The 23,358-nt window shown below is 39.3% G+C and overlaps 3 protein-coding genes across 13 annotated transcripts in view; all 3 read right to left on the bottom strand.

Annotated features, from left to right (window-relative positions):
• Positions 1 to 1,423, bottom strand: part of LOC140933481 (uncharacterized) — a 34,763-nt gene extending 33,340 nt beyond the window's left edge. Inside the window, exon 1 of the mRNA XM_073383051.1 lies at positions 793 to 1,423. Within this exon, the coding sequence (XP_073239152.1) occupies positions 793 to 1,384 (592 nt within the window). The 5' untranslated portion in view covers positions 1,385 to 1,423. The remainder of the gene's footprint in view (positions 1 to 792) is intronic.
• Positions 1,424 to 2,331: 908 nt separating this feature from the next.
• LOC140933480 (glutamate dehydrogenase, mitochondrial-like) lies at positions 2,332 to 18,281 on the bottom strand. 2 transcript variants are annotated; one of them, XM_073383048.1, is made up of 15 exons: positions 17,958 to 18,281; positions 16,458 to 16,592; positions 15,330 to 15,466; positions 14,123 to 14,273; positions 13,478 to 13,566; positions 13,162 to 13,198; positions 10,901 to 10,962; positions 9,481 to 9,618; positions 8,767 to 8,805; positions 8,340 to 8,441; positions 7,615 to 7,695; positions 7,059 to 7,182; positions 6,009 to 6,094; positions 5,347 to 5,409; positions 2,335 to 2,783 (listed from the first exon to the last, which is right to left on the bottom strand). In XM_073383048.1, the coding sequence occupies exons 1-15, from the start codon at positions 18,205 to 18,207 to the stop codon at positions 2,664 to 2,666; spliced, it is 1,614 nt and encodes a 537-aa protein (XP_073239149.1). In that variant the 5' UTR covers positions 18,208 to 18,281; the 3' UTR covers positions 2,335 to 2,663. The 2 variants fall into 2 exon arrangements, with proteins under 2 accessions (XP_073239150.1, XP_073239149.1); XM_073383049.1 differs by lacking the exon at positions 7,059 to 7,182 and having other exon boundaries at positions 2,332 to 2,783.
• A 2,169-nt stretch (positions 18,282 to 20,450) lies between these two features.
• The window catches only part of LOC140933478 (zinc finger MIZ domain-containing protein 1-like), a 35,315-nt gene continuing 32,407 nt past the window's right edge, over positions 20,451 to 23,358 (bottom strand). For all 10 annotated transcript variants that reach the window (XM_073383040.1, XM_073383044.1, XM_073383045.1 and 7 more), the window contains one exon: positions 20,451 to 23,306. In XM_073383040.1, coding sequence (XP_073239141.1) covers positions 23,214 to 23,306 — 93 coding nt within the window. In that variant the 3' untranslated portion in view covers positions 20,451 to 23,213. The remainder of the gene's footprint in view (positions 23,307 to 23,358) is intronic.

Here is a 23,358-nt window from a genome sequence, read left to right as displayed (position 1 = left end):
ACAAGATAGGCTCAGTCTCTTGCCATGGGTAATCGCCATGCATAAATTACTCAGTAAACATCATGACGTCATGGACAAGAAACTGAACCGGGTAAGAGTATGATCTAAAATTAGGCACACAAATTTGGTACAAAATCTTCTACTCGCAGTCCAATCCAAAGGTCCAAAATTTCCGACGAATTTGCCTCTTTGGTATGGGTATAGAAGTACACAGTGGTCAGATGCTCAACGAAGCGTTTCATTGCATCTGGGAGTTTTCTCAAAAGTCCAATGAAAGGCAAGGATTTTCTAATTTCAGAAATTGTAGAAAAAAAAAACACAAACAAAAAAGTAATGCATGAAAATTTAAACCCGTTAAACAACATTCTGGTATCCTATGAAGCGTACGTTGACTTTTTAACGCTCGCGTGAGCTTGGTGTGTAATTAGCATATAGGTTAGCGTCGGGTCACGCATCCATGGCACGTTCTGGCTCCTTTACTTTTGAGCACAGTAACATACTTCGAAAATAATATAACTGAATTCTGTTACCAACATTATGTGTTTACTATAGCTGCCCTTCATTTCCGTATTTTACAACATCGGACTCGTATAAATTAGGCGGCATAAATGGTTTACTCATGGTCCGCTTTTATTATGTAAATCCGACTGAGTCAGAAGACTGTTAGCTACTGTTAGAAGGATGAGCTAGATTTACCATGCAACACATTCAATGTGTGTGTTAATAAATGATAGCTTGAAGAATAATAACAGTAAAATGTTGAAGTGTTTGTACAGTGGAGAAGAATCATACCTCTCCTTCTCTCTGCCTTCTCCTCCTCTTTCCACTTCTTCTCAAAGTCTGTTAACAAATCTAACAGCTCCTGCTGTCCTGTCTCGTTTAAAATCTTCCTCAGAACAGCGAGTTGCGTAAAACCCAGGCGGTTCTTTTTCTGTAGTTCTTTAAGTAACGCACGAACGTCTTTGATCTCCTCCTTAGTATAGTCTGAGACCTGATCCTCGCACAGAGACAGCAGTTGCTCCAGGTTGTCGAACTCTTCGAGTTTAGGAATGATCGTCTCTAAAAGAGCGTTAAAATCCTTTCTTTGCCTCGCGAATTTATCAACTTCGTCGACAAGGGACCACTCTTTTACTTCCGTTAAGAGATCTCTCAGTATCTCCAGGTTGTCAAGTCCCAAATTGTCGCTTTCTGACAAATCTGAAAAGAGCTTCATTACGGTAATCGCAGTGTTGTCCCCTTCATTGACTTGAATGTTGAACGATTCACTGTTTTCAGAGATTAATCTTGCATTGCTAGAAGTATGAAGAAGTTGATTAATCTTAGTTACGTCCTTCAGCCTTTGGCTAACTCTGTAGAGTAAACCTTGGTAGCCGATTGACGACATTTTGAATGGATCGACTGAATACTTATGGCGTAAACGCTGCCTCTATACACGGAAGTTAAGCCCCGGAGGGGGTTGTCTACTTTGTACACTGAGAGATAGGAGTTTTAACTTATTATGAACTATAGAATAAGTCCATTTATTAAGAACTAGTCTTTTAAAAACCACATCCACCAGAGTTCATAAATATCTAGCCGTTAAGAAACCAAACGTTTCGTTATTGAAAACAAAAAAAGGAACGGAACAAGTCTAATGTAAAGGGAATAGTACCTTCCCCCACTCACCCCTATCGATCGAAAATCCGCGTTTCGAATTCACGGTATCCCATGATGACGTCACGTCACGCTGACGCTAAACAGTACATTCAAGCCTTTCGAGACCATCTATTAAGCCCCCCAGGGGGCTTATTTATTTCAAGCCCATTTGAGGGGGGGGGGTCTTAATAGAGACGGGGGGCTAATTTGAGAGGAAGGGTATTTAATTTTGAAAAGACGATGGCATCAGTTCTCCATGAGGAACTAGAAACCAAAGTGGAAAAACTCAAGTACAAGACGTTTTAGGTCATGCAGCCGAGGATTAGAATCAAATCCGATCTTCCACTGGTAAATAAACCATCCCGGATCAGTCCACACGAAGTTGTACAGTCGTGATTGATTAATACAGTCTATCATTTATTAGTTCTTCCCCTGATTAGAGGTAGGGGGCTAATTTGAGAGGTGAAGGGGGGGGGGGGGGGGTTAATAGAGGATTTACGGTATTTGAAATAGCGGGACTTGGAATAAAATAGGAGATGAGTAGGCAGCGAAACGACAGACACTAGAGCGACTAGCGATAGCACCGATACTGTACTCTTGTTTAAACATCAGCAAGATGTAAGTCAATAAACATTTCACTGAGTCATATTTAAGAGTTAGTTGGGCGAGATGAACAATATAGCAGTACTTTACTGACTACGTATATTTATTTTATTGACAGTTCACTTTGACATTTTTTCATCAAGGTTTTCATTATTCGTTTTATTATAAATAGGTAAAATTTCGTGTCTCATGCAACATCACCACAAAAACGCATGACCGTACAATGCAATTTGTCCGTCCGTCAATAGAATGCAGACCTATTCCGTACTTGCCACTCGAAGTCCAAACCACGAAAACCACAGGCAACCCATCTCCGAATGACTCATAAAACCGGTTCCGATAAATACCACGCACGTCCAATTTCAATAATTCTACTCCTGTTAAATAATCAGCTACACTAATTCGTTATTGGTCATTTACAGGGATTATGTGAATGTGAAGCCAGCCACAGTGTAAGTGTTGTAGACTTTCTCCATCGAAACGATGTAAGCTGCAGTCCTGATGTCCAGTCCAAGGTTGTACTCTTCAGCACAGCGCATGATTTGCTAACGAGAGAGAACTTTCGTTAGAATTACGTCCTTTCCTTAGTTAAAGAAAAATGCGTTATTGACCAAGCGTCAGGTCAAGATGGCTGGTCCGTTTTGCGTATTAAATGGATCGAGGCGATGTCGAGGTCAATGATATCCAGCCATCTTTAACGAACACGATGGTCATTCAAGGCTATATTATAGTCCACGAAAACAACTTTATTTTGCGGGACAACGTGGGAAATCCCGAGCTTTAACGTAGGCCTATCCTGCACGCTGGGGCAGCTAATCGAAACACAGGATCACTTTATTTTACCCGCCTGCGAATTCAGCCATATGAAAAGAGATAAAAGACAACAGCAAAAAAGTTTCTTACAAACACAATATGCTGCTTCGTATAAAGATTGCGTGGGAGCCGTTTGAAGAGGAATTAAAAAAGGCCACTTCCCAGTTCCAAAGACCCTTACTCTTAAAACGAGGCTAAGTGCAAAACGCGTCCTGTAATAACGAGTGTCGTTTTCATGAGAATGAAAAAATCATTCTCACATCTTTGGCTTAGCAGTTAGTTTCGCATTAAAACAGCGGCATGGAGCAACTCGGTAAGCAGACGACTTCAACCGGGGTCCCCTAAGAACTTTCAGCCAATCAGAGACCGCTCCTTCAACAAAGAATTAAGCGTGCGGACCTCATCGGAAATTGTCCTAATTTTTGATTTGTTAGTTTCGATCCTAAATTTTTCGCCGATAATTGTGGTCTTAACGATGACGATAGATATTGCCACACTTTGTCCGCGACAAAGGGTTCTAGATCTCTATAATACTGGGCAATCGCTCAAGAACTTGGAACCGAACATACAAATGAAATGTCAAGGAACACCGCAACGAGCATGCTTTCCCATCTGCGATCGTCGATCGTGCACCTCGCTCATTTTTTGTTTCACTTGTTGCTGAGATTGTTTTATGGTTTTTCCTTTGTAAGATAAAATATTTCTCCGAGGATGCAAGAAAAAACGCTTTTTTCCAGCAAGTGAGAAGTTAAGAGTAATTATAAGAGCTATCTTTGAATTACGTGATAAGATTCCCGTTCGGCCGAAGAGGGAAATTGGGTAGTTACTCCGTGCCTTCTTTTAAAAACAGCGCCCAGCGCTACCACGACCGTTGATGTTTTTTCTTGTTGAACGCAAGCATTTCTGTTAAAGAAAGACTTATCCTTCCTTTTTTCAAAAATGAATTTTTTGGACCAAGATCGAGAATGATGACTTCTAACTGCAGGAATAAGAAAATGCAATTCAACGGTAAAGAAAACAGCTGCAGTGTGATGTTTTCAAACAAAGTCTTGTAACCAGACTGATTTTTTCCCCACAGATACAAGGCACTTTTATACCCCTTACCGAGCAATACATATTATAGCCAGCCCTTCAATAAATAAGCAGCTTGTACATTTTACAAAAAGCAGCCACAGAAGACAGACGGTTAAGTGTATACGACACACTATTCTAAATGGCGAAATCATTTAAGATCTAAAATAACCAATCGAAAAATAGGACAGTTGCCGATGAGGTCCGAACGCTTAATCCTATGTTAAACGAGCGGTTTCTGATAGGCTGAAAGTCTTCAGGTGGCCCCGGTTGAAGTCGTCACACTGTAAGGCACGCACGCACACGAGGGGTGGGCCTCCTTCCTCGCGCGTCCCTTTCCCCTTCAAGTACCTGCCACAGACCTGAATAAAGGTTTGTTGTAAGCAATCATCCTACAATGGAACTCATCATGCCTGATTTTACGCACTGCTACCTCAATTCAGTCATTTAAATGTAGCCCGTATTTGTTACACATTTCTAAGATTACTCTAATGGACCTTCTTACCGATACGGCGGCCATATTGTGTTTATTCGATTTAAGGAGTATTATAAGATACCCAGGGGGCATGAGCACATTTTGTTTGTATTTTCGAGCGCTTTTCGGGACATTTTTTCGTAAAGTTTTCTTAGAATAAGATTGTAATGGGAAAAGCGATCCTTGTGCCATGTTTGGAAGTAATAATGATCGCCTTTTTCCCGAGGAACATACAGTGAAAGACCGTATTTCTAATACTAAACTAGAAAAAGACGATCATTATTACATCCAAACACAGCACAAGGATCTTTTTTCCCATTACAAACTTATTCTAAGAAAACTTTAAGAAAAAATGTCCCGAAAAGCGCCCGAAAATACAAACGAAATGTGCTCATGCCCCCTGGGCATCCTATAATACTCCTTAAATCGAATGAATTCAATGCGACCGCTGTATCGGTAAAAAGGTCTATTACTTCTACGGCTAAAAACCGCTGATCATACTCAGGCTGTATCTTCCATATCAAATATTGGGGATTGCTATCCTATGCGCGCGAGAACTTTGATTCTGTGAAAAAGTCTAAGAGGGCGGATATGAGAGTTCTTTTGTCCCTGTACCTAACACAATAATCGATTATTCTAGTCTCCCCAGTTCTCCCCTGCTTTTAAAAACACAGTGACTAAATGTATGGGAAATACTTAGCCCTCGCTCGCCCTCATTGTGATCAAGCGGTGTTAAGTGTGCGACGTACCTTGGCTGATCTCTCCATTGTGAACTCCAACCCAGAATGCACTATGTCTCTCTCAGAGGCTCCCTGGAGATGACAATATCAACAGTTAGAATGAATCCTCTGAGAGATCTTAAACTGTCTTCGCATTCGAAATAATTCCAATTATATTGTGTACCTGTATGCGCGGTATTTTTGAAACAAAAAATGATAAAATAATAAAAAAACATAACTAATAAACTTTTATCATCTTCTCCCCTTGTGGGGCTTTTCAGGAAATTAAATGAAACATAACATAGTTAAAAATCCCAACTGGTAGGAGGCAAACCAGTTGGCTATTTTACAAGCGTGGCCGAGGATTTGAACTCGGGACTTTTTTTGAACTCGGGGCTTCCGAATCATAAGTCCAGCGCTCTAACCACTCGGACACGATGCCTCCTCTTTTTTTAACCGTGAAAAAAACAAAACAAAAAAAACAAAACAAAAACAAAAAACAAAAACGACAAGCACGAAGTTCTAATTAAAAAAGTTAGTGTACATGCAAAAGCATCTATATGAACGGGCGCAGTCCTATTGCCTGTGTTCTCCCAATAATCCGTTTAATAAAATACAGACTGATAATTCGGACCTTCAAGCGGGCTTCTTGCTTTTCCTGGGTTCAAGTTTTCGAAAACACTTGTACTTACCGCAATCTTGCTAATGAACTCCGCCGATGGCTTGATCGGAATAGGATGCTGCTTGAAATGGCTTTCCAAGCTTTCCTGGACGCTCGCTGTCATAGGAAAAGAACACTTTAGCATATAACAACTTTTACACGAGTATCATCATTATCATAAAGCTGTACTCTCGGTCTCCGAGGGAAAAGTAATTTCCGGTACTGTTTACTTTGCTTGGTAATGTGATTATAGTGTTTAATGTACCTACCTGCGCACTCTTGAGCAAACCAAAAGGTACAAGGCAAGAGATGAAGGTCCTTGTTTTACGTCAGTAACTAGTAACAATACTTAGACTTAAAAAGCTGAGCCCCCACCCCCGCACCTCTTCCCGTAAGACGCAAAAAACAATCGATCGCTTTGAAGTTTTTGGTAGAATATCCTGTTCGTGCGATTTCTGTGGCTGTTGTTTAAAGATGCGTATTTATTTCAGTCTTTTTTGTGCTTTAAATATGTACTAGAAGGACTATATTTTAATTCCAATAAACTGTAATGACGAGATTTGGCGTCTGTCTCCAGATTGTCTGTCTAGTTACACAAAGGCTCAAGCATTTAACTGGGACTCATTATTTATGGACAGGGACTCATGGTTCTTCACAAGAAGATTCCCAAAGACGCAGAATAAGTATTTGTAACAAAGTCACTGCTAATCCTAGACTGCGTCCCATACGTAATCTCACCCTGGTTAGTAACGTCTGCGAAGCAGCGCCAATATCCTTGTTCTGGGCTCCCAAGGGAGTCTAAGAATTACCAGAAATGCGTTTCGAATTTTCCTTCAATCTGATTGCAAATCGACAATGGCATTTTTAACAGGCCAATCATGGCGCGTATTCAAATCCTGGACACAGGCGGGGGCCCAGAACAAGGATTTCGCCGCTGATTCGCAGGCGGACTTGTCCAGAAGTTTAGTTCCTCCGCCCCCTGAGTTCCATCTGTGGCGCAGGCTATGCTTATCCTTGTTGCTATTCACTGCGGAATATCGCTATACTGAGTTTAACTATTCAGTTCACGCAAAGATCGTACCTAACAGATTAAAGTTTGCCTCCTTCTCGTATTTCCAGGTCAATCTGCCAAAACTGACGTGATTAATATTCTTAAGCCACTCGAAATATGACACTGTTACACCTCCAGCATTCAAATACAAGTCCTGCAAAATAAGGATCAGTTTGAAAGGGGCATCGCGTCGTTCCATCAATTACATGAGAAAAACAATATCCCAGTCTATATTTAGCCATTGAAACTGTTTTTCGTTGGCTGTAGCTACGCATGACAAGGATGGACATGCATTGAAACTTGAAAAAAATTTAGCTAACTTTCCAAGTTTCAATGTTACGCCTGCTAAAATCACCAAGTGGTTGATGGTTAGTGCTCCCCCAGGGTGCTCCCCTGATGATATCTTTTTCATAACTCTAGACGAGTATTTTGCGTATGGTAAACTAAAAGGCTGATGACGTAATGACTTCAGCTCAGCATGAACCTAAAACGGCAATATCCTGGTGACATACCACCTACCCCTCCCATAAGAAATTCTCCTTTAAGCCTACTTGCAAGCACTAAGTCAAGAAACTAAAGCATTTACCGGAATAACAAGTTTCTCATTTTCAATAAGCACTTTTTCTGCTGCTGGCGTTGTTGGACCATTTGCACCCTCAGCAATAACCTGTGAAGAAAAAACAGATCAAACTTAAACAAGTAGCAAATTTAAATTACAACAAAGATCTCTACAGGGAACACTGTAAGTGACGGGCCGTTTAAAAGCAGTTGGTCCCCTGCTAATCTCTGGGACTGTTCAAGAAGTATAGAGGTGGATGGGCCGCAACACAGAGGGGCTAAGTCATGTTTAAAAGTTTTTAACCTTCCCAAAGGGGCAGGTTATGTGGTTATGAGCCTCAGGAAGGCGTGCATCATCACAGGTAGCCTAAGCTCGAAATATGAGCATCGGCATTGTTGCGTAACCCTCAAAATGTAAGATATGTAACCTATGTACTTAACAAATGTCAAAGGAATTGACTAAAAATCGGCTAACCTCACTTAATTGGTGGCCGTAAAACGGCTGGGGGAGCACACAAGACAGAAGAAACACACAGCTTAAGTGAGGTTGGCTGATTTTTTTATTTCAACTCCTTCACGCTGGTAGGTGACAGAAACAATAATTTTTTCCCAACACAAATCCATATAAATTAATTCGTTGCTTACGGCGCAAACGTGCCTGCGCTTACCTTTCGAGCATGGGCTGCCCGTGGAGTTAATATTTTAAGGGATGTTAACCCAAGCAAGCGTTAACCCAAAGTTCAGTCTACCTACCTTTGCTTGAATTTTATGAGCATTTTTGATCGTAATTTGTTTCTCGTTGGCAGCTGGAACTAGAATGTCACATTCTGCTTCTAAAAGGTTTTCTTCTGTCATCTATTAAAAAAAAAATTAAACGAAAACCAGTAAAAAAATAAGTAAAAAAATAAGTAAAAAAATAAGTAAATATAGTGTATTGTGGAAAATTTATATAACTCACAAAAGGCTAAAAATTCCAGATAACTGTTCCATTCACCTAAGTTTTTGAGAGTTTTTCTTTCTTCCCTATGATTCTTGTAAGTTGGTTTCTTGATCTACTTTGCTCAACTATTATTAATCTATTTTTTTTTCTACTGGGGCAGTAAAAATTCATATCAACATCTCTTTCTTTTCCACTTAACTAAAGCAATGAAGATGTATAAGCTATTGTTATTTAACAAACCTTAGCTCCAGGAAAACCCTTGATTGATCCATTGTTGTCCTTGATAACAAGAAATGAGAAAAGCGCTCAGTGTAAGAGTTTATTCATGTTTGTTTATGTCTGAATAAATTCTTCATGCATAAGACATCTAAAACATGGTCATTTGTCAATCAGCCATTTGACTTTGTTGAAAAGTAAAAAAAGCTTTTACATGGAGAGTCTAATGAGTAAATGAGTTATGAGTCAAGTTACACTTCTAGGGTTTATGCTAGAGGTTTAATGGGAATATAGGATAGGGTTTGGATTAGGGTCGGGTGATGCATGACTCGATCATGACTTATTGACTCGCTTACACTTATAGACCACTCCGCGGTTATTTCAAGTGTTGATAAAGACCAGTGAGCAAATATTCATTTAAATGGCTGGAAATAACACCTTGAAATCTGTAGAGTTGCCAAATTTTAACCTGCTTTGTTGAAAACTAACGAAGATATAGCTCTACAAAGTCGCATAATTCAACAGACAAAGGTATGGTAGAAAAGCGGAGGGGACCGACCTTGCTCCAAACACACTTAAGTTTGCTCTACACTAAGATTTAACTGTCTATATGAGTGCAATAAATTTCATGTAGACACAGCCTATATTATAACTCTAGCTATTGCTGGGAATGAACAGGATTTTTAATTGTGATAAACATTGATTAAATACTTATATAAAAATGTCAAGTTTGATTACCAGCTTATAATCTTCAAGTTCCTTAGGATCAATTCCATCTTTATTGTAGAGATTTCCATCTCGTTCCATGACACCAATGCACCTGGCTCCAGCGCGATGGAGGTATCGACAGGTATGAAGGCCCACATTACCGAATCCCTATTAAGAATCAACAATTTACACATTTTCAACCTTTCAGTTCATATTAAAAGCAGTTAACTGCAATTTATTATAAGTTCTTTTTAAGACTTACCATAGAGAGTGGGTATTGCCTGCTTCATTATCCACCGACAATTTTAGGAAGTAAAGTATAACGAATACCATAAACTGCCACTAATAATCCCTCGACTTATAATCAGATGTATTGTTTTGTTTACAGGCAGATGGGCCTATAACTCAAGAGGGGGAGCTTACACGTATGAGTGAGGGATCTTATAAGCGGCAGTTTACAGTGAACCAAATAAAATATCAAGTAAATTTATGGCGATAAATATTTTGGTAATTTACACCTGTATTTCAATCCTAGTGAACTGGTACATGTACAATGATGTACAACATTATAAAAGTCTCATTTTTATACCACCACCAATAATAACCATCTTAAACAAATCTAATTCAGTTTACCTTCCCCTCCTTAAAGGCTAGTTACATAGGCAAAACAGAGTGCATGCTTCATAAGTTTTTTTGGAATGCAGCTCATAGGTGCACTTTAGAATGCAGCAATTAATAACTGGATGCTCGCAACAAAGGGAGCATCGTCTATTATCAGCTAAATAACTGTGCCAATTTTTTTAACCAGCCTTACTTTAGCTACTCAATATGCTGCGTATTTGTAATAGCCTACAACAACATAACTATGTACAAGCTTGGATTACAAACTGAATGAGGGTAAGCGTACCAGGATAATGTTAGTTAAGGCAGTGCCAAACATGTATAAGCATTAACAAAAATGTTACATCAAGTTCGTTAAATCAATACAGTCGAAGCTCTTCTTGCGACCACTGTGATAAGAGACCAGCTCTAGTCACGACCACCTTTGTGAAACCCTGTCTGAACTGTGACTTAAAAGCTCTCGCAAGTGGCCACCCCTGTAAGCAACTGTGACCACTTTTGGGATTACCCAACTGTGCTTTTCCTTTGTTTTTAAGCTCTTATAAGTGACCACTCAGAGTCTTTATTCATATAAATCAACACTTTAACGAAACTGCACATTTGTGCTGATGGTCTATTTAAAACATTGGACTAAAGATTAGCTGTGTCTGTGACAGATACAAAGAGACCCATTAAACAATAATTGGTTTTGTTTGTTCTTTTTGAGTTATTAATGAGTTCCTGGAGCTCTTGTAAGCGACCAGCTCTAGTTACGACCACTTTTTTCGAGTTTCGGAGGTGGTCGCTTATGAGGGCTTCAACTGTATTATTATTGAGGTCTGGCAAATACCTGAACTATAAATGTTTTGCCTCTCAGACCAGGTTCTAAGCCAACCAGCTTGCAATATTTTTCTGAACAAAAATAACCAGGTAGAAAACAAATAATTATGATTGGAATCATCTGCCACATACTACCATTAAAAATTTCAGAAAGGACTTCTACAGTAGGTTTGTGAACCCTTTCATCAGGTTAAATGTGATTTAGGCAAAGTTAAACTGTAAGCAATGCTGGACTGCAGTGGTTTTTTTTTACTGTAGCAGCTCACATTCTGTGGGGGAAGCTCACAAAATTGAAGGGCTTGAAGACTTAAACAAGGATCATGTTGCCGAGACTCCTTGTGCAATTAAGTGTGTTTGGCGTCTATAAGCCACCCTTTGCTGATTTCTTCTACAGGCCTTTAAGTTTGCTTTCTTCTGCTGGCTATACTGGTCTTTCCGTAATTGGCACATCACATGAATAATAGCATTCAAGGCTCACTCTTCACCCTCATGAGGATCGATTGTTCAAATACTGCGCACTCAAGCAGTGGCTTGCCATGCTACGTGTAAATGTGGCTATTACTGTAATAATTTGATTTTGTGCCAAAGGCGTTCTACTTTTGGTACCTCAAGGGAGGGCACTTACTCGAGACATTGGACTTATTCAGGACAGCACGCTTATTTCTTTTTAAAGAAACAACCAAATGTTAAAAACAAAACGTGAATGTTCATTAAAATGAAACAAAAACAGAAGCTGTAACAGTGACAAATATATGGTGAATGTTCAGTTAACGTGAGGGAATTTCAATCTATTTCTACTCCAATTCATTGATGGTGTAGATAGGGGCTCGTTAGGCAACGGACGACTTTGACTTCATGCCAAAATGCTGCTTGTTCCAATAAATCTTTAGTATGGCACTTAATGGAAGAGGGGCCCTTGTTAACAAGACAAGACAAGACAAGACAACGCTTTATTTGGAGTCTTATACAGTCCTATGTACATCGACTTTATCCAAATAATTTAAAATCATAACACAAACTGCACACTAGTGGAACTATAGTCAATGTTAACCTAAAGAACTAATGATCTTCTTTTCTCATAGCAGTCGAATACACATTTTGCAATTAACTTTTGCACTGGTTTGTTCTTGCTAGAAGGGTTTATTAACAACAGAAAAACATCATCTGGTGCCATTCTGTTTACTGATATTCTGTATTCTTTGTTTAAGTATTCATATAAAGTACTTCTTTTTTCTTCATACGCAGGGCACAGAGTTATTAAAAAGTGTATTTCATCTTCTATGTCTTTTTTACAGATAGGACAGATCCTCTCTTCCGGTTTCTTATAAGGTCTTACATATTGAACTGTCTCCATCGCCAATTTGCGATTACTTAGATGGAGTTTAGTAAGGGTTATCTGGTGTTGGATGTTGGTGACCTGATGGAGATAATCTTCACATTTATAATTTTCTATTGTTTTAAATTTTCGGAAGGTTCTTAGTTTGTTCTTTTGATTGGCGTCTTTTCCTACGTCATTGTTTACGTCACTTTACCATCTTTGTAATTCGATGTCTTTCAGTCTTTGTTTGATAATGTTCAAGATTCCAATGTCATTTTCATGTGCTTTTGTCCAGAGGTATCCCAGCCCTATTTGGTCTAATATGCGTTTATTTTTTGGCTCCATAATTCCTTATTCATCCTCGACTTCATATCATTATAAACCACCTACAGGTAATTATATTTAATCTGGACAAGGTTAACCTCATTAGACATCACATCTGGGTCAGCTGCAGTTGAGCTACAGAATGGCAGGCTTTTGAGGGGTGGTTACTAGCTTACATGTACATGTGATTGCATAATGGTTTGGTGGTTGTTGCTCACTAGTTGCCATGCATTCGTTGTGTTCTTCAATTATGCACCTGTCACCCCCTTCCTTTAGAGAAGCTACACTCAACCTCATCTATTGTTGATGAGTTCAACCCATGGTTTTTGTTTTCTATCCTCGCATTGCATAATTTTGTCAATTTTTCATTTATTTATTTGGGATGCATGGAAATAAAAAGAATTTGAAACTTGAGGTTTTGTGATAACCAATATATCACATGTGGAAAATCCTTCACAGACTATTGGGACAGTGCCCATGAGTTTGGGGACCATGTTAAAATTAGTTGCAGGGATTTAGAAGGAATTTGGGTACAGAGTTTACAAGGAATTTATCTTGTCCATAACAGTGGCCTGGAGTTTTCACATAAATATTAAAAGTTTCTGGTAACTTATAGTTAATGGGCCTACCTGAACTAAGAAAGTTCTCTATTCCATGAAAGACACCCTGAAATGCAAAGTGATTACAGTTACAAGAAATTCTGGACTCATGCTTCTGTTTTACACTAGTCTGCATTATTAAGTTGCCCCCTCTGTGATAAAGCATGGCTTTAGCCCAATGAATTACATGTACATCCATCTCTTAATGGAAAAAAATACATGGTGATGCATGATATAGTCTGTCAAATTCTGTCATGCTTTACGCATGCTGTACTGTATATGTACAGGTACAGGTACAATTGTATTTTATAAGAAGGTACAAGAGAGAAAGTAAGATAATACTTACCCTTCCTGTTGCTGATATTCTTCCATGGATGCCACCAAGATAAATTGGTTTTCCAGTGACACAAGCATAAGCATTCATATTACCATAACCTGCAATATGGTCATTAAAAATACAATACAATGTACATGTATGTGTAAAATTAAGAGAAATACATGTACACTGTAAGTTTGTATGCAGAGGATACAATATATATAAGTAGAAAGTTATAATTGAGGGTGAGACCAGAGTGCTAACTGAATGCAAGGCTTAGATAAGTAGAATGTATCATCCTTCGGGTTTCCTGCTGCCTTTTGAAAAAGACGAAGTATTAATAATTTTTCAAGGTAACCAAAGTTTTGGGCAATCATTGCCCAAAATATTCTTGAGAGGTTTTAAAATTATTAACCTCTCAAGTACCCGTACAGGCTGATGAATGTTCACTAAAGCAAGCTGACTTTTCTTCTTTGGTCACTCCATTATATAGCATCTTATACCGAAAATATGCATGATCTGAAATATGCTACATGTAAACTGTGAAGCCAAATATTTTGTGGGCATTCTAACCACCAACAGTTCTAGACCTGACACCCTTCTTACAGACAACACTATAGTAAATTATAGTGCATACATGTACATTATTTTAGTATGTCATCTACTGACAATCACCTAATGTCATATCAAATGAGTCAGCAATCCAGCTCATTTCTCTTTCCCCAGTCCCCATGTCTGGTGCTGGCACATCCAGGCCTGGCCCAATGAAATTTTTCTTGGCAAGTTCCACCGTGAAACGGCGTGTTATCCTTTCTAGCTCATGTTGCTTAAAAAGAAAAAAAAGACAAGACCAGGGTATTTAACATGTATCACATCTCACTTAAACTCTGTTTTTTAGTAACATTACTGTAGGTACATACGTAGATATAAAGTGAGATAATGCACAACTCTCTAAACTAAAGATATGAACAAATTCCACAATCAGAAACCCTTGTTAACATTAAGATCTTTAACATCCATCCAGCCATCCACATGATACATTATACTCGAATGTCAGACAAAGCAGTAAGACTGATTTTATTAAATGGACAATTTAAGTTACACTGTATTGCCAACAAGAGTAAGTCAGCAAAGAATGTGGATATTGGCCATTCAATCTGCAGGTGTACCTATCTTTGCCAGACTTGACAGACTACTGAACCTTAGCTTTTTTAGCTGACATATAAGCGTGATTCAGTGGGTCAATGCATCTATCTAAGTTTGACCCTATTGACATTTGCTGCTAATTTCTAACTCAAGACATGGGGGATTAAATTACTTTTCCCTTTCTGTAGTAGCCCAAGGGGGAGGGGTCAATGGTAGTTTTTTTGTGGAGAAATATTTTTCTTGGATGGGGGGATTTGTGAATGTCATTGTGCAAATGACTGGGGGTTCCCCGGGGTTCACCGCCTGGGATGGCCACTGTTAAATTACTGCACAATTCAATAATGAAGCTGCCTAATTCAAAACTTTTATGGCAACTCTGATCACGACCAATTAGATTTGAGATAAAGCCATCATACAGTATAAGAGAAAAACAGGAAACTGCAGTACATACAACTGTACCAAACCGCAAATGTAATTTCATTTATCTCAGCTCCAAGTGACGATGTCTGCTTTCTCAGGGTTATAAATACATTTGTGTATGTAACTACTGCACACTATTGTTGTTTAATACAAAATAAATGATGCAGCCTTTTAAAGACTCCTTTCTACAGTGGTGAAGTAGAGAGTTTGCTGCAAAATACTGTACTTTCATTGCCATTGTTGCTGGCCTCTCTTTCTTATTAAAATGGGTTACCGGTATAAATTATTGTTATATAGTTTTAACAACTTTACATACTGAGTATTTTGAAGGTTTGATCTTGATGCCACCTTTAGCTCCACCAAATGGAACATCCACAACAGCACATTTGAAAGTCATTAGGGTGGCCAAAGCTTGTACTTCATCAATATCAACATCTTCACTATACCTAATTCCTTTAAAATACAAGTTAATTCATTAACGTATAACCATGTAAAATCAGAAGCTGTTTCACTTTATTGCCAATTTATTTTTAAATCATAGTAACTACTTTATTGAATCCCATCTTAAATATCACAATGTTAACTTGTTGTATACCAGTACTCAGCATGGCATAAAAAAGAAAATGTTGCTGTGCACTAATTTTCTTGCTGGGAACTAACTTTTGTGTCTTTCAGGTTGTTGCAAGCCGCAATCTTAGACAAAAACCTTGAAACACTTTGGAAAATTCTGCTCCCTTCTGTTTTCCCCTCCCTTTTGCAATGTTGTTGTAGCCACGCAACTTTGCAATAACATCGCAACATCTCAACAAATTGCGGGGGGAAAGGGACGTGCATAGGTGTTTCAGGGATTTTTGGCGAGGACTGCAGCTGTAGAACATGTTACCAATATTAATCAGTTTTACCCTGTAACAATAACAACTTTTGTCTTGCATAACCCGACCTTTTTTTTTTAATAACACTGTTAGTACCATTTGAAGCACAATTTTCATTTTCGGAAACCCACAACATGTAATACCTATAATAGAACTTCACAACTTTGTATTCCCTAAGCATGGTTGCCACAGCCAGAGATTTCTGAAATTCCTGATACAGAAATAATTTCCACTTTCTGTTTTCGTATTTATTGACTTCTTAGTTGGGACACGGGTGGCTATGCGATTTCCCGCCAAAATAACCTCGAGTTGCATCTGCAATGCCATACCTGTTGATTGAGTTGTTTTGCATTGGTATGGCTGTGGTGCAGACAGACAGTCGCTCCCTCAGTGTACGGTCACATTATTAAAAAATTTTTTGGGATGAGTAGATGTACTTACCCATGGTGCTCTGCTAACATGCGCGAGCTCTGCTAATAGTATAAATAAAATTATAGTACACTGTATTGTCCCCCCCGCCTCATTGTTGGTATTATCACTTTTTCAATTTAGAGAGTAGCAACTTGACAAACCTCCTTTACATGGAGTTCTGTGATGGCTGTGTTGAGCTCTGTATCCTTGAATAATTTCAAATTCACCATTATCTCGCTTAACTGGAAACATTATGGAAAGTACATCAGCGCAGGGTTTCATCACATCCAAAGTGCCTGAGTGTGAAAACAATTCAAAAAAATGAGGGAGGAGGTATTTTAGCCATGCATGAAGCTTAAACTGAGCAATCAGGGCTCAGAATTAATAAAGGCTGGTCAACAGACAATGTCAGGATAATAAGATGACCAGTTGTCCAGAGAAACTTCGGTTTGTCAGTCATTTTGACCGGACACATAAATTAAAGCACCCGGAAAAATACAGTTTCACAAAATTACGTTTCAACAACACTAACATCTTTCCTATTTCATGTTTTTGCTTGTTAGCCTAGTGTGTTCAAGTTATCATTGTTGTTGACCAGTCAAAAGAGAGATGTGACTGAGCTAAAATTTCTACTCCTGGTAAGCACGACTGGCAACAGTCCCAAATTTATTTTGAGCTCTGGCAACTCTGGCCAGCCGTCTCCTTCATTAATCATATACTAGGTTATCTTAAGGCATGTGTAGTGTATGCTCTGACTAGTTGTCTTCCATGTGTAGTTGTTAAAGCCTTTTTACCCTCAGCTTTCTCCTCCCTCTGGAGATATCTTAGTTAAGAATCTAAAAACTCTCCACTGAGGTTCTCAGTACGATGGTGCCTTGTGGTAGCCACTCACAGGGTTGTCATCGTTACCTCCCACACTCCCTTATGGCTACAGCTCTTCCCCAAAGCCATTCATTGGCAATAGATTTAACCTTTTGAACATCAGTGAGTAGTTTCCATTTGTATGGGGTGTCACTACCCAAAATTTCATTTTGTTGAGTGTCCATGTTGACTTTGAACTGTGTTTGCTTTCTCCTTTGAATTTGCTAGAATTGTAATGATCTCAAATCAGTTTCATAATGAAAGCTCACTTCAACCAGACAAACGCCACGATGCACTCCTTAAAAGGAATTGCTGGGGGTTGGAAGTGGGCGTATGCGATGTCGTAATTCATGGTCTATCGCTTTTCATTGATCTGTGGACTCATTCGCAAATGATTTCTGTTCTTGATGTTTTGAAGACACGGAATGTACAAGGATGAAAAAGTTGTGTTAAGTATTAGCTTTCTGTTATTTTAGAATTAAAAAGTTACAAAGAATTAACAAAGCAACGGGACTTTAGTAAGGTATTCCATGTTACAGGCGTAAGCGGCCCACTGGCCTGATCGACCGGCTTCATCAAAGTTTTCATCTCAAATTACAAGCAAAAACGACCAAATATGTGTAGACTCTGATATTTGAAAGTACCTTCTACATAAAACAATCTATGTCGCGCAGAAATTTTCTGTTCGATTTACAAGAAACAAATCCATCGAATACCTCAACAGAAAAAAAATTTTATCACACATAATTTTATGTTGGAGTCTCGGCGCAGAGAAAGACAAAATCCTTACTTCAGTTTACCTTTTATCCTGTGCTTCTTCTCTTCAAAATTCTCTGGGCGATGACCTGGGGGATCCGGCTTTGTTAGCAACCTATGTTCAACGTAACTTCTTGCATTTTCAAAGAAACCTTCACACATTTTTGTGAAAGAAGGATCTTGTGGATCAGAACTTGTTGACATCTTTGCAATAGCATTTTGAACAGCAGGAAGACACTTCGTACTTCTACACAACGCGGCCCTTATTGTACTAACACTTTGAACGCCGAACATTGCTAAACTTTCGCGACATCAACGCCACTTCGACAAACAAGGATCCTCACAGATCGCCGCCACGAACTTTTCTGTCCGCCTCAACTCAGTTGATTGTGAGGTGACACCGCTTAGCCAATAAGAGATTAGTGCCAGTTCTAATGAGCTATATCCCAGGAGACCTTTCCGCCTTTTCAAGTAAGGTTGCGGTTGTGACCGAAGACGTCTGTGCTGCCGTCACTTTTCTCTTTCCTGTTTCCCGATGTTTCGGTCCGTGTCCATGATTAAAAGAAAGGTTCTAGGGCAGGTTTGTTTTACAAAAAACCCGGCGGCCCATGTCGCCTGCGTGGCGTGCAGGCGCAAAGGGGAGAAAGTTCTAAAGACAGAACTACAAATCGGGATTGCCTAAATATGGACAGGAAATATAGCACAAGCGTGATTGTTAATTTCTTTCAGCCAAACCTAACGGGACTTTCGGCAAAAAAGCCACTGGAGAGAATGCCTGAGCGGACCGCTGTCGTGCGCCTGTTCCAGGTGTTTAGATAGTGAACATGCGCAAAGAGAGGTGAGCGTCAGCAGAAAAAGAAATAGCTAGCTAGAGATGGGGTCAATGGAGAAAGAAGACTCTCTATTTCTCCTCTTCCTCCTCCTGGGAGAAAGGCTGGAAAATGGAACTTGATATTACCAGTTGCAACGCCCCTCGGCCATGTGTTGGAGGTTGGTTTCCACCCCGGGCGGGGGGGGGGGGGGTACTCGATATATCTTTGGGTGGGGAGGTGCGGCCCGGCCTCTCATACCCTAACCCTGTTTAAGACAAAAATCGCTGATTTTCCTACCCTGTTTAAGACAGAATTCCGATTTTTGATACCCTGTTTAAGACATTTAACCCGAAACCAAACCCTGTGTAAGACAATGATAAATAAAAATTTTGCTGTAGTTTAATTCGTAGAACATAGGCGCAGGCTGTTTATCGTCCAAGAAAAGTTACACTGTTTAAGGCCCGCCAGTGTGGCGGCCTCTTCTTCTCCATCTCCTCTAGCGAGTATGGTTGCCACTACCAGTCAGTGCTTAGAGCAATGGGGTGAGCTTCGTCGTTACCTTCTACAGTCCAGCCTGCGTGAACAGTCCGTTGGTGATGTATCTGACGACCCATTGTCGTCCTCTACTTTCTTCGACCCGCTTTTACGAACTGGGGCAAGAGAACTCAAAGGGATGAAATGGCGGAGGATCCGCCGTTGCGGCGTCACTGATGAAGTTTTTAGTTTTGTGTTGGGGAACGGCTCGTCTCATTTTTTAGCCTGGGTCCAGGTTCCGCATTGGCGTGGGCAAAGAAAAAAAAAATTGGGGAGTTTGGGGAGGGTAAAAGGGCCATTGCTAGGCACGCTTCGCTCGCCGATATTTTTCCTATTTGACCCCGTTTTTTGCCTTTTCCCCCCCACTACGGAGCCTGGTCCAAGGCTACTCAATTTTTTTTTTTTCGTTTTCTGTTTTCTGTGGGAGTTCTGCTCTCCGCCCTCTCTAGTCGTAATCTGAGTTGTACCGTACTTTATTTGCATCCGTTCCGTGTGGGGGTGGGGTTCACATCGGCTGCAAAGTTGGCGTTTTGTGGCCTCCGTTTAAGCGTACCCACCACATATGTGGCACCCACCCTAGCCGGGGGAGGGGCTGCCCGTTTGCTTGAACACAAAAAACAAACGTCATGAAAATTTGGCGACTTTGCGGAGCCATACGTTCGTTAGTTTTCAATAAATTACGTTCAAACTTAGCATTTTTACTCATTTTTAACGCCTTCTTTGTGGGACCTTTTAGCCGTATTGACGGATTTTTGCTTCCTGGTCCCATTCAAAATTGAAAAAAAAAAGAACCGTGAAAGGGTCTATTGCCCGCTTCTCTTTGCTTTGCAAAGTCAGACACTGAACCGACCCAGTATTACGCGCCGCCTAAAAATCAACAATCCCAGCGCACACTGCTATAGGAGACTACCAATCCGCATAGTAATACAGGTTTTGCCAGTGGGAAGGGCAACCACACCACTGGCTCCCGTGCAGTTAACCATTTCCTTCCAGGACTAGTTCACGTTGACAAGATTTGTCACTAAACTTTTGCAGCTGTGGACGAAATCCTGTTGTTACCATCACACGAAACCTCTTTGGAATACGTACTATGTTAACTTTTACGATTTACAGAAAGAAATGTTAGAGGAAACGAGGAGAGAATGCGTGAAAACCAACCACCCTATATACCACCGACGCAACACAAACAACTTATTTGACTTGCTTGATCTTTATTTCCTATAAAATTTAGACTGATATAGAATATCTACACATTCAAGCGGCTTACATCTATTTTAGCCTTCTTCGTAAGAATTTGTTCTTCGCTACTTAACTTTGGCTGTAAACATTAGGTTATAAATAGGTATAAAATCTACTTTGCTCACGATATAAGGAGAGAAGAAACGACGAAACATTGTTTAACGAGTTCACTAAACTTAGTAACACACAACCCTAAATTCACAAACGTTGTACAAACGATGAAAGATACTGCTACGAACGGTATATAAATGAAAATTGTAACAGCGATTGAAATATTTTACGTTTATCTCTCCTAACATACTAACTAGGGGCAAGGAAGCAGACACGATTGCTTTTCCAAATTTTCATTGGTTTCTTAGTGAGTTTAATGTGATAACTGGTTACTTATTTGCGATTTTAATGCCACATTGTCGAGAACCGTTTAACACCGAACCACTACAAATTCAGTCGTCTGACAAGCATTTTGGTTCAGCTTACAGCGTTTAACCGCTGCTCAAGTCCCATTTTGCTTCATACACAGAGCTGGTATGTATTTACAGCCGCTAAATCATATCTTTGATATACAATATTTATAGAGAGATATATAAATACATGCTAACATTTAATATGTACAATGGGACACGCATGAAATCTTACTTTGCTGTTACGTGTGGTCGTCTCATTAATGTCAATGATAAAGCAAGAAAAAAGGCTGTGAGATTGGGAAAAAAAACTCTTAAAAGCAAACCATCATCACGAAAATTATTAAGTCAAAGTTGTTAGCAAAACTTCATAGGAACTATGGAGAATTGTTCTAAATCTGGATAGTGTTCAAGCAACAATATAAGAGAGATCTGATTTGTATATATATAAAAAAAATCTGGGCCTGATGAAAAACAAGAGAAATAGGCGAAAGAAAAAAAATCGGAGTTAAATAAAACTGAAAGCAAAGACATCTTTGTAAGAACAACTGTAGAATAAATATCAAAAGTGAAAAACTTGTGGGAAGCAAGGAAACAAACGACAAAAGCGTCATCCGTTGAACCTACTCGCAAGATATGGAGGTTCAAATTCCAATTCAGATTTCTCAACAATTACGAGATCCAAAACGGATTTTGCATAAGGATTCGATAATCTACATCCACTTTATAAAAGGATGTTGGTATCAAATCGGGATTTTCCTAGCGAACACTTTGGTCGAGTATATTCTGCAAGCATGTATTTACCAAGAGAACATGGAAAAGTGCGAAAAATATAAAGCGGACGGGTATGCTGGTCGACGACAAAATTAATTTAGAAGACTGGAAAGTAAAACAATGTACACTTATGACTGGTACCAAGGGAAACAGTTAATTTTGTTTCCCGAGAATCTCGAAACAAAATTAAATGTTTCCCTCGGGACCAGTCTTTATGTGATTTGTTACATAGCTGGACATTTTGAAACCAAAAATTCATGAAACCTCGATATAACGGCGGTCGTCGGTCAACATTCGCGGGTAACAGTGCACTGCTAGCCTCTGACGTCATAGATTTTGCAACATTACCCGAAGCGAGATTTTGGCGGGAAACAGTTTCATTGTTAGATGTCATGTGACCTGGAAGTAACCAGTGAGAGCGCGCGCTGTTGGAAAAAAATTTCCAGCTATATAACAACATTCAATACGCAACTACATTTGGCCAGCCAATCAGTCTCTAGCCACCTCTTACGTAACTAAAATTACTCTGGCAATATCTTGATACTACTTCACTACTTTTGTGTCTCATACATCTTTTAGACTCGCTACCTGAAATAAAACGGATACATCCCTCTAATAACAATGATAAAAAAGAACTATTAGAACAGAATACTACTAAATGTTTACAGTTAGAGGCGTAACAATCTTTAATTTATTTATGCATATATTATAGCATTTACTAAACGAATTCCAAATGTTGGAATCATAATTCTTTTGTGTCCATAACACACCATTGTGTATGGTTAAAAACGTTCTTTGTATTATTCACATAACGCAAGAGTCAAATTAATTTGTCCTTTGCATAATAATATCATTAATCCTGAGTTTGACCCATAAATCACAGTTTCACGAGCTCTGTTCTAAGATACATTTTGTTGCGTCGGTTCAATATACACGTCCCGTTAGCTCACAAGATAAAAACAACGCCTTATCTGAGATCACTGTTTTCTCCTGTTCATGCTTAAACACATCATTAAAAAGGCGAAATGTATAAAAACATCACGTAAAAGAGGTACAGCAAAATTAAGGAACTGTCAAACAATGGCACTGTAAACCGAGGAGGGATCGTTAATAAAACTGCATTCACCACTTTGGAAACGAAAGTGGATTGGAGCGTAAATGCGTCCCGCAATTGCTTCTGGGATTGTTCCTGGAGATGCGCTAGTCAGCTATTGGCTGTTTTTTTCACCCGTCCCTTGTAAGAGTACCAGGCGTCATAGCGAAGGTTAACTCAGCTCAGTTTCCCTGTTGTTTCTAAAGTGGCGATTTTTTACTCAAAAGTACACGCTTCTAATAGTTAACGTGAATACAGCTAAATTCGACGACGGATAACTCTTCGCTATGCGACTAAGACACCCAATACAGGAGATACACTGACTACAAATATATTCCTTTAAGATGTATATTACTATGTTTTACTTGCAAGAAGCAAAGTAAAAAAAACCCTGAATCAGTATGGTTCTTTAATATTTTGAATAATGACTAATAGCCACATATTATATTACTCAAACATGGAGAGAATGTCTTCGCTGGGCATGTCGGACGGCGTCAAGTAGCTAAAAAGTTCTTCTGGGTCGAGGGTACCTGGTAAGACCTGAAAATTGAACGGTAAGCCGATAAGTGAATAAGTACAACGGCAACACGGT

Source organism: Porites lutea, chromosome 4, assembly GCF_958299795.1.
Source record: "Porites lutea chromosome 4, jaPorLute2.1, whole genome shotgun sequence".
In the NCBI taxonomy this organism is placed as follows: Eukaryota; Metazoa; Cnidaria; class Anthozoa; order Scleractinia; family Poritidae; genus Porites; species Porites lutea.
The sequence above is the reverse complement of the archived record's forward strand: the minus strand, read 5'-3'. Positions and strand labels throughout refer to the sequence as shown.

Bases quoted from the DNA above. Each gene is read 5' to 3' on its own strand.
- LOC140933480 (XM_073383048.1), bottom strand. From the start codon at position 18,207: ATGTTCGGCGTTCAAAGTGTTAGTACAATAAGGGCCGCGTTGTGTAGA. The intron at 6,095-7,058 runs GTACGATCTTTG...TTCCTATGACAG, and splicing joins GGCAAACTTTAATCTGTTAG to CGAGCGTCCAGGAAAGCTTG. The intron at 2,784-5,346 runs GTACGTCGCACA...CTCTCTCGTTAG, and splicing joins CAATGGAGAGATCAGCCAAG to CAAATCATGCGCTGTGCTGA.